The 14,545-nt window shown below is 40.2% G+C and overlaps 2 protein-coding genes across 5 annotated transcripts in view; one reads left to right on the top strand and one right to left on the bottom strand.

The window, feature by feature from the left end:
• The window catches only part of LOC120570157 (interferon-induced protein 44-like), a 4,245-nt gene extending 423 nt beyond the window's left edge, over window positions 1-3,822 (top strand). Inside the window, exons 3-8 of the mRNA XM_039818400.1 lie at window positions 342-375; window positions 1,508-1,697; window positions 1,923-2,072; window positions 2,740-2,908; window positions 3,246-3,346; window positions 3,473-3,822. Coding sequence (XP_039674334.1) covers window positions 342-375; window positions 1,508-1,697; window positions 1,923-2,072; window positions 2,740-2,908; window positions 3,246-3,346; window positions 3,473-3,637 — 809 coding nt within the window. The 3' untranslated portion in view covers window positions 3,638-3,822. The remainder of the gene's footprint in view (window positions 1-341; window positions 376-1,507; window positions 1,698-1,922; window positions 2,073-2,739; window positions 2,909-3,245; window positions 3,347-3,472) is intronic.
• Window positions 658-8,954, bottom strand: LOC120570160. 4 transcript variants are annotated; one of them, XM_039818407.1, is made up of 6 exons: window positions 8,915-8,954; window positions 8,458-8,720; window positions 7,759-7,797; window positions 7,563-7,666; window positions 7,011-7,233; window positions 658-1,081 (listed from the first exon to the last, which is right to left on the bottom strand). In XM_039818407.1, exons 1-6 carry the CDS (start codon window positions 8,926-8,928, stop codon window positions 1,077-1,079), a joined length of 648 nt encoding a protein of 215 aa, XP_039674341.1. In that variant the 5' UTR covers window positions 8,929-8,954; the 3' UTR covers window positions 658-1,076. The 4 variants fall into 4 exon arrangements, with proteins under 4 accessions (XP_039674341.1, XP_039674342.1, XP_039674340.1 ...); XM_039818408.1 differs by lacking the exon at window positions 658-1,081 and adding an exon at window positions 2,191-2,247; XM_039818406.1 differs by lacking the exon at window positions 658-1,081 and adding an exon at window positions 3,930-4,344.
• Between the last annotated feature and the right edge of the window lie 5,591 nt (window positions 8,955-14,545).

The following is a 14,545-nucleotide window of genomic DNA, read 5'->3' as shown; positions in this document are numbered from 1 at the left end:
GTAAGATATGAAGTTTATTTCTGAACTTTCTTGAGACTTTTCTAATATGTTTTCATAGAGAATTATACATATTAATCATTTTTTTAGCTTTATTTGCCTATTACCTAATAATTACACCATTTTCTCTTCAGCTTTGAGTGAACAAATACATTCAACAAATCAACTTAATTTTGCAATATATTAACTGTATTTATTCCTAGTGATGAAAAGTATTGCAGACTATATTTACATGTTTTCTAAATGTATTTCTTTGTAGGCTCGATCTTTTATTATAATCATTATTCATAAAAAAATTATACATGTTGTTAATCAATGTAAGTAATTACATAATTCATCTTCAGCTGTGAGTGAACCATGGAGGAAAATATCTTGGGGGTGAGTTCACTTCTACTTGTTTCTGCTCTCTGCTCTTTAACATAATCTACACAAGTGTAGTATTGGCTTTGGTTGCCTTTATTGATAGGACAGATTAATTAAGGAATGTGTGAGAGAGAGGGGGATGACATGCAGCAAAGGGCCGCAGGTCGGAACCAAACCTGCGGCTGCTGTGAATAGGACTGAGACCCCAAACTTTTGATTAGATTTTTATTTATGTTGAACACTCAACAGTATGTTGTAAAAGAAAAGAAAAAAAAAGAAAAACACAAAGATAAAAACACAGACTAATCAGCTTTTACCAAAGAACAACATTAAGAATATGTTCAACAAGAGCAGGCAGAGGCATAATGCTAATAGAGCCCTGCCCCTACTTCACAATATCATATTATTACAGAAATAATCAAATAGATATGGACATACAGTATACACAAATTATAGGTCATACAACACTTACAACAATACAACAACATACAATTATACACTTACATTATATTTAAATTCTGGCTCCTGCTGGATCCTGTTGGATCCTGGGTCTGGTGATAGCTGGTTCTTATTTTGGATTACTGTTTCTTCTGATTAGTGATACTGTAGATCCTTGGAGGAGACTTAGCCGGGAGGAGAGCAGGTTGCAGCTCTGGAGACAGACCTTCAGTTAGCGGCTGGAGCAACTTGAATTCAAAACCCAGCGCCTGGTGAGTCTAACCTAAGAAACACAGCAACAGGAAGCTTGTTGATAGGTTAGACCCAGCAGAGAGTTGCTACAGATGCTAACTGAAGGTTGGGTTTGGATTTAATCCAATAAACAAACTATCAAAATGTACATTGATCAGAGTTCTGTGAATCTGCAGCCGATTGTTCTTCCTTAACCAACAAATGTTTGTCTCAGTACACTTAAACTGACAACTGAATGGGGAAGTTTAGATAGAGACTTTCAGGGAGGCTCAAATTCAGAATCAGAGCAACTGAATTAAATATCACAATAGTACACTCAGTCTTCAAGTCTATTGGAATTCAGTTTCCAACGTATACAAGAGTTAGACTTCATGAAAGGAATCTGGACTTTTATCAAGCAGGAGACATTTGGCGAATTCTTTAAAATCTAAAAGTAAATGTAATCCTGTCTTAACAGAGACAATGCGAGAGATCTCCAGTATGTGAAGGAGTATAAGCCTGGAAACAAGGACATCAAACATGTCCGAATCCTTCTGTATGGACCTGACGGAGCTGGAAAGTCCAGCTTCATCAACTCTGTCAGCAGCGTCATACAAGGCAGAGTGACTACTCCTGCTTTGACCTCTGACAAAAGTTGCAATGGAACAGTAAGACAACTTTAGATCAACCTCTAAAGCAACATCAGCTGTTTGATAAATCTTTCTCTTTAACTTTTCCCCCAACTTAACCCTAACTAAATGATCTGCATGAGAATAAACAGAGTTTAGTCTGACATTAATGTATCAGGGACTTCATACAGAATAAACACTGCAGAACCATACATCTGTAGATTATTGTGATTAAAACCAGCATTTCATCTTGTTGTGTTACAGCATGAAACGTTTAAAATCAGAAAAGAAGGAAACCCAGAGACATTCTGTCATTTCGTCTTCAATGACGTCATGGATCTGAAGGATGGAGATGGAATCTGTGCTGACGACATCAAACTGGCCCTGGAAGGACATGTGAAGGAGGGTTACCAGGTACGACTGTCCCTTTAGTCAACTTTAAAGAGCCCTTATTATGTGGCCGGGTTGGCTCAGTGGGTAGAGAAGGTGCACAGATACTGAGAGGTTTATGCCTCGATGCAGAGGTCCAGGGCTCGAATCTGACCTGTGACAGTTTCCTGCATGTCTTCCCCCCTCTCTCAAGTGCTCTCTGTGGTAGAGAAAGATCCATTTGGAGTGAAATGTCTTCTTTTTTTAATTTATATATCTATTACATACACACAAAACTATACAACACACTAAAATATGGGGTTAATCCAAAAAAGGTTAATAGGGGCTCTTTAACATGACTAAGTGATCGGCTAATATGATGTTTGTCATTTTAATGAAGTAAGAGTTGAAATGCTGCAACACCAGCAGGCTGAGGTGGCCTAGGGCCAAGGTTATTATAGTCTGGTTAACCATTATAACCTTGCCTAGGACTGTGTTATTATTCAGATTTGGATCATGAGTTCACCTCCTAACAACCACAAAAACAATGGAAATGAGAAAACTGATTATTTTGCACATTACGTTTCAAAGTGTTTTCACTGTTGATGTGTAATATTTTCTACCTTCGATGGATGCAACATCTTTCCAAAAGTCAACAAGTAATCGTCCTACATTCTTAAACACAGTGTCATAATTTATTTGTGTTTTCCAGTTCAAGCCTTCATCTCCACTGTCTCCTGGGGATCCAGGCTACAACCCCCGTCCCTCTGCAGACGACAAAGTCCATGTTCTGGTTTGTGTGCTTTCTGCTGACTCAGCAGAAATTACAGACTCAGTTCTGAAGAAGATGGCCGACATCAGAGAGGCAGCCAGTGAGCTGGGTAAGCAGGTTAACTTGATCTCTAGTCAGGGGTCAGACTCCAACACTCAAACATGAGTTCAGCACTTTAACACTGAGTCCATAATCAATCATTTATCACTGTTTGATACAGCCCATAATACAAAGATCAGGACTAAAAAACTAAAACAATGTTCAGGTTTCAGATCAGATTTAAGCTTTTTCCTGACTTAAGTTTGCAAGTTTACTGAGAGATTTTTCAGACGTTTATAGTTTTTTTTACAAAGTAAAAACTCTTCTTTTTGTTTGTTGGATATTATGAACAGAAACCTCCTGGAAAAGCTAAAATACTGTCTAGCTAAAATACAGTCTGTCTGCAGGGATTCCCCAAATGGCAATAGGCACCCACATTGATTCAGCCTGTCCTGAAACTAAAAAGGATCTGAAGAATGTGTACAAGAGCCAGCAGCTGAAGCAAAAGGTGAGTTTCTGTCTTTCTAAATCTTACAGAAATATAACCTCATGTGTTTTAACTTTGTAGTCCAAATATTTTAAGTACTATATATGAGCACAGAAACCCTCATAACTCCCATTGTTTAACACTCAGGTGAAAGACTTCAGCGCAGCAGTGGGAGTCCCAGAGAACTACATCTTTCCTGTGAAGAACTACAGTGATGAAACCGACATCAATGATGATGTCAACACTCTGATCCTGAGTGCACTGAGACAAATGATCAACCTTGGAGACAACTTCAGTGAGAAATTAATCTAAATATTAAAAGAAGTGAGTCTGGGATGTCCAGTTATAATCTGTTGGCAGGTCTCTTTGACAGTTAATGTCTGTATTTGATGAAGACTGTTGTCTCTATCAGACAGCTGGGATCTGATCCTAGTTACCAACACATACATGTAATTGCATGTTTGCATGTTTGTGATGAATAAATTCTGTGGCTTGCAGTCAGTGTGCAGGTGTTATTATTTTCATCAACACTTGCTAGTTGAATGTATGAAAGGAATTACTAGTGTGCATGGTCTCATACACGGCTGTACTAACTCAGGATTTACTAATTTCCTTCTCCATAACAACATTATCTTATTTAAACAAAATTAATTATCACATTACATTACTACTCACACTCATATACTGTCTCTAGCAATTTACATAAATACATAATGAGAGCAACGTTCCCAATGCCTTAAAGCCTGCTATAAAGCCTGCTATAACCCATGTGTATAATCTGCTATAACCCATGTGTATAATCTGCTATAACCCATGTGTATACATCTGGTGACAAACAGGTTATTAGTTAGTCGACCTATCAGCATCCTACCAGTCATCTCAAAGGTCATTGAAACTGTAAACACCTTCCCAGGTGGACCTGGTTCTCCAGGGGGAATGTGCACATGGAGCCAAAACCAGAGATGTTGCTGGTGGTGACAAAACTGATATTTTTCAGGTGGACCTGGTTATATCTTGGCCTGGTAGAAAAACCACATGTTCCCCAATGTCAACAATGTGCCCAAACAGCAAACATTACATTACATGTCATTTAGCTTACAGCTGCTACATATGTTAGAGGTTGCACGCCTCTGGAGCAACTAGGGGTTAAGTGCCTTGCTCAGGGACACATTGGTTGATTTATCGCAGTGGGAATAAATCCGGGTCTCCCACACCAAAGGGGTGGGTCATATCCACTGCGCCATCACCATCCCAACCACTTAACATTAGGAAAAAGGATTTGCCATGCAAATATTGCCATACATTTCAAGTATGTTGCATAGAAGATGCTGATCTATGATGCTGGTTTGGTTTTATCCCTGAGGAACCTTCCTGAAAGTATTTAGGGCGAGGGTCTACGGAGCCCACGATCTAGACCCTAATTCTAGTCTGAGATAACCGGTCTGGTGCTCCTACCAAGCATTCTGCACAATTTTCTGAAATATGTCATGTGGACATAATTCCTATTCATTTCCCCTTACAAAAGGTCACTTCATTTTGAATGACACGTGTCCCTATATAAAATTAATGCATTAGTAATATTGATAGTGATTCACAGCGGGCATTGTTTGTAAGGTTCCATCAGTGTTTCTCAGTAAAACTGAAAGAACTCTTTAGCTCTAAACATCTTGATTGCATGTTGTAAATAAGCTGTAATAGCTCTGTTTGAACCCTGCAGTGTTTACATGAGCTCATTTTGTTAAATCTGAGATCAACACAAAGGGATGTTCATAAGACTGACATTAAACTGTCATGGATATGAAGTGAACATGAAGGAGTCTTCATGAACGTTCATGTCAATAAGTGTCAGGGCCGTATTGGGACTCATTTTCAGCCCTGGATTTGCATGCCTTAGATCGGCCCACTTCACTTCACGAATGACTACATTAAAAAAAAAAATGTAATCAAAACCTTAGTATATAAGTCTGCAGTAGCGCCCTTGTTCTCTACATCCTTGTAATTCAGTGTATTTTGTAAAATATCACCAAGTGTTGCCTCACAATGTAGATTTATTAGAAAAGTTAACATCTTAACAACAACCCAATGATGTTGAACAATATCAGAATTTGTTTCTGTGCAAATAAGTAATCACAGATTAAATAAAGAACAAGATACATTGTATTGCACTTTCTAATGACACCATAATCTATTTTTCCTTTGAATATTAAATATAACTTTCATAATGGGTCACAAGTAATATTTGGTCATAAAAAGTGATTATATTGTAGCTAATCTGATCATGTTTGCTTGTTCACACACTGTGATACAACAGCTTACTGTAAATGTGCCATCCACACTGACAGCAGCTATCCCTAATGCACACTACTGGCTCTGCTTCTGACACTAAATCACATTTTATAAATTGTCATAATTTTCAGCACAAATCTCTCCTTTCAAAGCTTTCTGATCAAGTCAAGTCAGTGTCATTATGGTAGTGCCGAATAATCTGGCATCATTAATTATCCCAGGGCATTTTTCATATAGAGCAGGTCAACACCACACTCTTATTAATTCTTATAATACTCAGTCAATGATCAACCCTACCTGCCCAAACTGGAGTTCTGGGCTCATATAGCTGCTGCTTGGTAACCTTACTGGCTCTTCATTGTCACTGTTAGCAGCAAACTGGACTAGTAGGCCTACTAGCTGCTGCTGCGGAGCTACAAGAACAAGTTTGATTCATTAACATAGACGCTGGTTTGCAGGCACTTCTCCTAACTAACTCAGCTTACCCGTCTCAACGTCTTCATTTGGCGTTTCGCTAAAAATAGAAAAAGGTGCGCGTCACTTTCTAGAGCTCTACTTTTTAAATTGACGCCTTTTCAGTGCCGTTTTGCGCTTTCTATTACCCGTTTAAAACAGCTTCTTTTTGCTCGCGGTGGCATCCTCCAACAAGCACCAGTGACTTGTGTACGATGACGGTTTGTTTTTGTTTTTAGCAAGGTGCTGCCGTCGGAGGACTCCGAACATAAATAGGTCATCATTCACCAGGCTGCACTCTGCGAGTGGGCTGCATGAATGAAGAGAACGGTGGGCTGCAAGACAAAATAAATACTCTAAATACAAAAAGTGGGCTGCGAGTGCAGGCAGCATAGGAACAGCATCCATAATATTCAACTATGATTTCAACCCAGTGCCATACCTGAACACCGGCCCTCACAACCAAACAACCAGACCGGCCCACCGGGAATTCTCCCGGTGCTCCCGATTAGCCAATCCGGGCCTGATTCAAAGACAAACTAAAGTTGTGAATTGAATAAAACTCTCGCCTGCTGATAAAATGGTTTGGGGCATTCATTTAATTAACCTGTAGATGTGGGGGAGGAGGTAGAGGAGGACCCTTCATCATAAAATATCAGAACTAAATAAATGTTGTAATGTGTTAACAGTCAGTCTCCTGTTCAAACAGAGCTGTGTAGCTCCACTGATCAGCAGCTATGTTACTCTCTGTCCCCTGGACAGTAACCAAGTGTTTTGTCCTTCAAGATAAGCTACAGAGAGAACAGAAAGGTCTTATTTATTATATATCAGTCACTTCTATCTTTAATATTTGAGTTTTAGGTGTTTAGGTTGTAAGTATTTATATATATAGTAATAATTAGATAAGAAACAAGATAAAAGAAGAATTATAAATAATTGTACCTACATTTAAAACATTCTTCTGACATCACATCTTTCAGTTTGTCCAGGTCCATCTGCTGCTTTCTTTGGTCCGTCTGCAGGTTCTTCATGTCTGTCGGTAGATTGTTTACTTCCACCTGCAGGTTGATTTGGTTCGTCTGTGGATTCATAAGGTCCGTCTGCAGGTTCATCATGTCCGTCTTCAGTGTGTTTACTTCCATCTCCTTGTTCTTTGTGTCTGCAGTCATCTGAAACATAAACCATATAGAGGTGAAAACATGCAAGAAAACAGACAACATGTAATAATCCAACTGTGATGCATTGGAAGCATTATCAGTGACAACACATTCTCATTAACTGGTCTGTATGATATCCTACCAAACTAGGTGAAATAGAACTAGTAACCCTAACTAGTACAGTTTTGGTTAGAAATTAAAATGAATCACATAACTACTGAAATGAGGACGTAACGGAGAGATTGGTTAAGGTTACAGACACACGCACGCACACACACACACACACACACATACACACACACACACACACACTCACACACGCACAAATATGTGTGTACGACCTGATCAGCACCAGCGGTCAAAACAGTGACGACCGGGAGAACTATCACTGTGGCTGGTGGCCAGGAAAGATGTGATGATGATGATGAAGATGAAGAGTTCAGTCCTGAAAGATGAACAAATGTATAACTTTATTTATTTATATATTTTTAACATTTATACATTTTCAAAGGTGAAAGAAGCTTGTAGTGAACTGACCTTTGTAACCAGACTCAGCTGTCTGTGAGATATTTCCTCCTAATGAGAAATCAAATAGAACTCAGAACCAGATTCATTCATGGATTCAAACTGTTGCTGTACAAGGGTTTGATTCCCTCCATCTGTGGGTGGTCAAAACCACAGTGGAGGAACCTTTAGATCCTTTACTGCAGTACTAATAATAAGTACTAATACACTTTACTCTACTACAACATGATAAACTTTCAGAACATTAAAGGTGCCCTGCCATACAAAATCATTTTGTATGTGTTTGTGTTATGTGGTGAATGTGAAAATGAACTGCTACCTCCTCTGTCAGCTCTAGCCACTGAACAGAAATAAGCAGAGAAATCAGACCAATCACAACAGCTGGTCAGTCTGACATCATACTTCCTGAGCTCATTACTATTCATGAGCTCGCCCAGTTGTGCTGGGTAAAGGATTCTGACAGCCAGGCTCTCATTGGCTAGCTGTTAGCCAATCAGATTCAAGCATTAACTTGTTGAATATTAATGAGAACTGGCACAAATGGAGCTGAGTCTTCCTGCAGGCTTTCTATACCACACTAGAATGGCTTGAAACAAGGTAACCATGGTTACAGAGTCCATGGTAGACCTTCAGACATCACCACAAAGTCATGAAGTATACGTGTGGCAGGGCAACTTCAACTAAAGAGCTGCATGTCTGAGAGGGTTTTACCTTCTGGGTTGGATTGAGACAAACTGTGTGCCAGGTCCCTTCTGTTGATGCTCTCTAAACATGTGACGGCTGTCTCCAGCGCCCTCTGGGGCTCGCACCCCACCATCAGGTTCACAGTGTCCAACACATCTGCAGCTTCCAGGTCTGCTTCAGGGATTTTCGTTACTTCTTTCAGGTACCATTTAAAATCATTGAAATCCTTTTTTCCCAGGTCCTTCAGTGTTTGGCAAAGCACATCTTTGACTGTGTATGTCTGATCTGTCCTGTTAAAATCAGAGGATACTTTCACTTTCACATGAGTCTAACTTTAAACTATTTCACTCTTTATAATGTATTATTATTAGTGTACATGTAGGTTATACAGGATGAATGACAACCACATTCAAAGTCCATCAGAGGAGAACAGGATGTCAGGAAGAATAATGAGAAGAAAGAAAACGTATTTAAAAACTCTCACCGAGGTTCAGACATTGTGTTGCTCGTCCTGTAGTTCCTGTTTTTATCTTTTCCGTGTCTGTAGACATGGGGGAGGAGGAGGAGGTAGAGGAGGAGCCTTTACCTGGAATCTCTGCAGCCTTCATCATAAATATCAGAACTAACAACAGGCGTCCTGTTAAACCTCTCTCATTATTCATTAACTCTAGTAATAATAGTAATAAATTGAATTTGTATAGCGCTTTTCATAGACTCAAAGTCGCTAGTGACCTGTGAAATGTAAACTTACCCCCACAGATCCCAGATCAGACCCCTTTAGCAGTAAACCCTGATCCTGGTCTTCTGCTGCTGCTCTCTCTGGTCCCTGTATGAGGCGTGTGCTGTGGTCTGATGAGTTCATGTAGTTGTTAAATGTCATTAAGTCTGTAAAGTGAGAACATGACACTTCCTGTGCACCTCCTGGGAAGCACTGAGATGGTTGTCGGAGTCTCAGATGACTTGTACATTGATTGAGTGATATTGCTTGTGGTTGAGGTATGGGAATGGGTCTGGTGAGGGTGCCTTAATGCCTACGTGAGTGCAGTCTATTGCCCCGATTACGTGCAGACCCGCAATAGAGTAGAACCCTCTGTTGAACGGCAGCTGTTGTTGCACTGTGGGGAAGAAAATATGTTGTGTGGCCAGCTGATTTATTCCATCCACAACTCGTGGGACAGCGCGGCTGATGGATGGCTGTGATACGCCCACCCGATCTGCTAACTCCCAAGGTGGAGAGTTCCTGCACATGAGTGGGTACGGGATTGGAGCGTTGGGTATGTCTTTGCAGCGCTGGCTACAAAGTATCACACAGCTCCATTAAAACGTGTCTTGGAATCCTAAACCGTCCGACCAAATACTCGTCAGTCTCCGCAAATAAATCAACGTGATCCTCAAAGATGTGTTCCCTTCTCAGAGCACGTTCGGCAATGTCGTCAAGCAGCAATAGATATGCCATTTTGATAGCATGCCTGATGTGCAGAAACACACCCATTTTGGCCCTATAAATATTGCGATCAATCACCAAATAACGCAGGATTTAATCAGTTTAGCAGTGTTAGTGTTTCTTTGCATAGTAAGATTTTTTTTTTTCAACAAATGATCAGAAATACATTACAGTAAAATACTATCATTGTAAACGACTGTAGAATTAAATAAAATGCAGTAACCAACTTTTTTGGAGCAAATTGTCATCACTGAAATGTGTGTAAGAGTGCTCTTGAGTGTTTGTAGATTTTGTTCTTAGCTAAGAACAAATCCAATATATAATATAATATATAGTGAATGTCAGAATCTTCATAAAAAGTGCGTAAGTGGGGTTTAAGAACACATTTCTTTGTAAGAACGGTTGGTGAGTGAGGCCCAATGTTCTGTACGAGCAGCCGGTGGTGAGACGAGTGCTTAGAGACCTTCTACAAACTACAACACCCAACAACAATATTTATTAATTTAATGACTAAATATCATAGTGTCTCCAAACTTACCTCAATTATAACTTGTCTCCTGCTAGTTGTACTACAGCAGTTACTTTAAAAAAACAAGCATATGCCTATTCTGGTAAATATTATTTGTTTTTAGTTGTATATTGATCCCAGAAGTTAGAGTCTGTGAGTGTCTTTCTAACTTTACAGTACTCTGAGTTAGCTGATTAGCAGCATTGCTGCAGCCAAGCTGCTCTGTTCTGTCACAACTGATGATTTTAATGCTGTTAACTTACTGATAAATTCATGTCTTTGACTGCAGAACTCTATTTTATTTTCCAGACATTAGTGATTTACAACATTTTTTTATCTTGGTGTTGACTTTTACATATTTTCCATAAGTTGTTGGAGCCATAATGCAGCTTTGTTTTTTGTTTTGTTGTTCACATGAATGAATGTGTAGTTGTGTGTCTGACCACCAGGTGGAGCTGTGACAAAGTAGACCATAAAGGTACAGCTGTGTCATAGATATACTGTATATACTGACAAATATATATATATATATATATATATATATATATATATATACAGTACAGGCCAAAAGATTCTCATTCAATTCATTTCCTTTATTTTCATGACAATTTACATTGTAGATTCTCACTGAAGGCATCAAAACTATGAATGAACACATATGGAATTATGTACTTAACAAAAAAGTGTGAAATAACTGAAAACATGTCTTATATTCTAGTTTCTTCAAAGTAGCCACCCTTTGCTCTGATTACTGCTTTGCACACTTTTGGTATTCTCTTGATGAGATCCAAGAGGTAGTCACCTGAAATGGTTTTCCAACAGTCTTGAAGGAGTTCCCAGAGATGCTTAGCACTTGTTGGCCCTTTTGCCTTCACGCTGCGATCCAGCTCACCCCAAACCATCTCGATTGGGTTCAGGTCCGGTGACTGTGGAGGCCAGGTCATCTGGCGCAGCACTCCATCACTCTCCTTCTTGGTCAAATAGCCCTTACACAGCCTGGAGGTGTGTTTGGGGTCATTGTCCTGTTGAAAAATAAATGATGGTCCAACTAAACGCAAACCGGATGGGATGGCATGTCGCTGCAGGATGCTGTGGTAGCCATGCTGGTTCAGTATACCTTCAATTTTGACTAAATCCCCAACAGTGCCACCAGCAAAGCCCCCCCACACCATCACACCTCCTCCTCCATGCTTCACGGTGGGAACCAGGCATGAAAGCCCCCCCAAACCATCACACCTCCTCCTCCATGCTTCACGGTGGGAACCAGGCATGAAAGCCCCCCCCCATCACACCTCCTCCTCCATGCTTCACGGTGGGAACCAGGCATGTAGAATCCATCCGTTCACCTTTTCTGCATCGCACAAAGACACGGCGGTTGGAACCAAAGATCTCAAATTTGGACTCATCAGACCAAAGCACAGATTTCCACTGGTCTAATGTCCATTCCTTGTGTTTCTTGGCCCAAACTAATCTCTTCTGCTTGTTGCCTCTCCTTAGCAGTGGTTTCCTAGCAGCTATTTGACCATGAAGGCCTGATTCGCGCAGCCTCCTCTTAACAGTTGTTCTAGAGATGTGTCTGCTGCTAGAACTCTGTGTGGCATTCATCTGGTCTCTAATCTGAGCTGCTGTTAACTTGTGATTTCTGAGGCTGGTGACTCAGATGAACTTATCCTCAGCAGCAGAGGTGACTCTTGGTCTTCCTTTCCTGGGGCGGTCCTCATGTGAGCCAGTTTCGTTGTAGCGCTTGATGGTTTATGCGACTGCACTTGGGGACACATTCAAAGTTTTCGCAATTTTCCGGACTGACTGACCTTCATTTGTTAAAGTAATGATGGCCACTCGTTTCTCTTTACTTGGCTGATTGGTTCTTGCCATAATATGAATTCTAGCAATTGTCCAATAGGGCTGTCGGCTGTGTATCAACCTGACTTCTGCACAACACAACTGATGGTCCCAACCCCATTAATAAGGGAAACAATTCCACTAATTAACCCTGACAAAGCCCCCCTGTGAAGTGAAAACCATTTCAGGTGACACGCAAAGCAGACAAAGTCAATTTTTACCCAGAAAGACACCAGGTGTGATTATTGGCTGCCATTGAAAATAATAAAATGGTTTCAAAACCATATCATGACTAATCACTAACATATAGCAGTCAGTGATTATCCACAAACATAAGTTCATCTGATCTTAACTATAATGAAAATATTTAATAATTTATGCTTATTTTACCCCAAAAAATAGGTTTTGTTTCATGTAAATGAAGTTTATTCACCATAAATTCCAAACATAAGTGTTACACTAGTGGTAATGAGTTGGAATGAAGTTTTGAGAAGGTGTAAAAGAGAATTGGTTGATAATTTATACTTTATGCTTTATTAACAGTCCAAACAGACCGGGTCAATTTTGACCCTGGAGGACAAGTGTAACCGGGGATTTCCACTGGATGCGTAACGGCTGCGGACCGGCTCCGCTGTGTGCCGGCTGCGTGCGCCGCCGTCCGTCAATACCCACCGGGTCCGGATTTGTTGCGGAAGCGGCTGCGGCCATGACTGACAGCTGTAGTCATGAGGACCCACAAGTTCTCGCGAATTCACATAGAATAGAACCACAAAACCAACAACAGTTTGTTTCCATCCAGAGGAGTAGAGGGGAAACGACTCTGTGTTGTGTTTTCAAGGTGTAGTGCAGGAAATATGATCCGCCGTGAGCACGGTGTATTTTATTTTGAAAATTAACCGGATATTTATTTTGTTTCGGTGCTCGACTTCCTGTCCCGCACTATCTGCCGTGTGCTGAATTGCTGCGGAGCTCTCCGTCGTCCGTCAAAAATAGAAGCTCTGCGTATCTGCTGCGGAGGGCTGCGGACTGACGGACCTGGGACGGAGTCGGGACGGAGTCGGGACGCAGACGTTCCACAGTCTGTGGAAATACACAGATTGACTTTAATGGAAACCTGATGACTCCTTCGACGTTCCGCAGACGTTCCGCATCCAGTGGAAATTGCCGGTAATTATTGGGTGCCATTAAAAAAAAATTGAAATGGTTTCAAAACAGTATTCTGACTAAACATTGACTTATACCAGACTGTGATAACCCATCAATATATGCTCCCGTTGATCTCAACTGTTAGTCAAAATAATTCATAATTTCAGCTTTTTTTAATTTTCTACAAATGCGTTTTTTGAACCATGTATTATAAAAATAAGTGTAAAACTAGTGGTAATAGGTTGGATAGAAGTTGGCTAAGAAGATGTAACACAGAATTGGGTGATCATTTATACTGCTATATAAACTGGCCAAACAGACCGGGTCAATTTTGACCCAGGAGGACAAAAAGTGCATGGTCGACGGGAGGAAAACACAAGGGTTAAAGACCTCAGACTTTCATTGTTTGGGTTGCTTGGGTTGGCAGTAGCTCAGTTTTTAGGGAGTTGGGTTGGGAACCGGAGGGTCGCAGGTTCAAGACCCCATCGGACCAAAGTATGGTGGTGGACTGGTAGCTTGGAGAGGTCCCAGTTCACCTTCTGGGCACTGCCAAGGACAGCTCCCTCACTCTGACATCTCTTCATTAGTGCATGTATTACACACACTGAGCATGTGTGGGTAATTCAGACCTGTGTGTAATAACAACAGAGTGAAAACATTGGAATATCGCCTTTTGGGATTAATAAAAGTATAAGTTATTATTATTTTATTTCAAAGCAAAGTCATTTAGCCCCCTTTCACCTCTCAGCTCTCAGATGAATGATTTTTCGTTCTATGCAGTGTATATTTCTGATGATAATACAAAGTATTTTTTCTTTCAACCTTTTCAGGTAATTAATTACAGCTTCCATCTTTGACAGTATTACAGTTCAGCTTCCAGCTTTTCTAGAAATGTATTTCAGCTCTTCACTTAAGGTAATGCAGTTCAGCTTCCTACTGACAATTTCAGATTTCAATTTCCAACTTGTGCAGTACAGTGCAAAGCCTTTGGGAGTTTTCAAACAATTTGTTTAATATTTCTGCATTTTAATTTCTCACAGAATTTGTAAGTTCTCTATAGTTATTCATAATTTCAGTTACAAAATAAGTTCAGCCCTCACAATGTTCTACATCATTTGGCATTATTCAACTTTTAAAGCTAACAACTTTAATATATTCTGCAGACTTTTCACCAA

The sequence above is a fragment of the Perca fluviatilis genome, chromosome 12 (genome assembly GCF_010015445.1).
Source record: "Perca fluviatilis chromosome 12, GENO_Pfluv_1.0, whole genome shotgun sequence".
Classification (NCBI taxonomy): domain Eukaryota; kingdom Metazoa; phylum Chordata; class Actinopteri; order Perciformes; family Percidae; genus Perca; species Perca fluviatilis.
This window is presented reverse-complemented; position numbering and strand designations above follow the sequence as displayed.

Excerpts from the sequence above, each read along its gene's own strand:
- LOC120570160 (XM_039818405.1), bottom strand. Across the intron at positions 7,234-7,562 it reads TGACCGCTGGTGCTGATCAG|ATGACTGCAGACACAAAGAA; the intron begins GTCGTACACACA and ends TTTATGTTTCAG. Across the intron at positions 6,856-7,010 it reads GTCAGAAGAATGTTTTAAAT|CTTATCTTGAAGGACAAAAC; the intron begins GTAGGTACAATT and ends TTCTCTCTGTAG.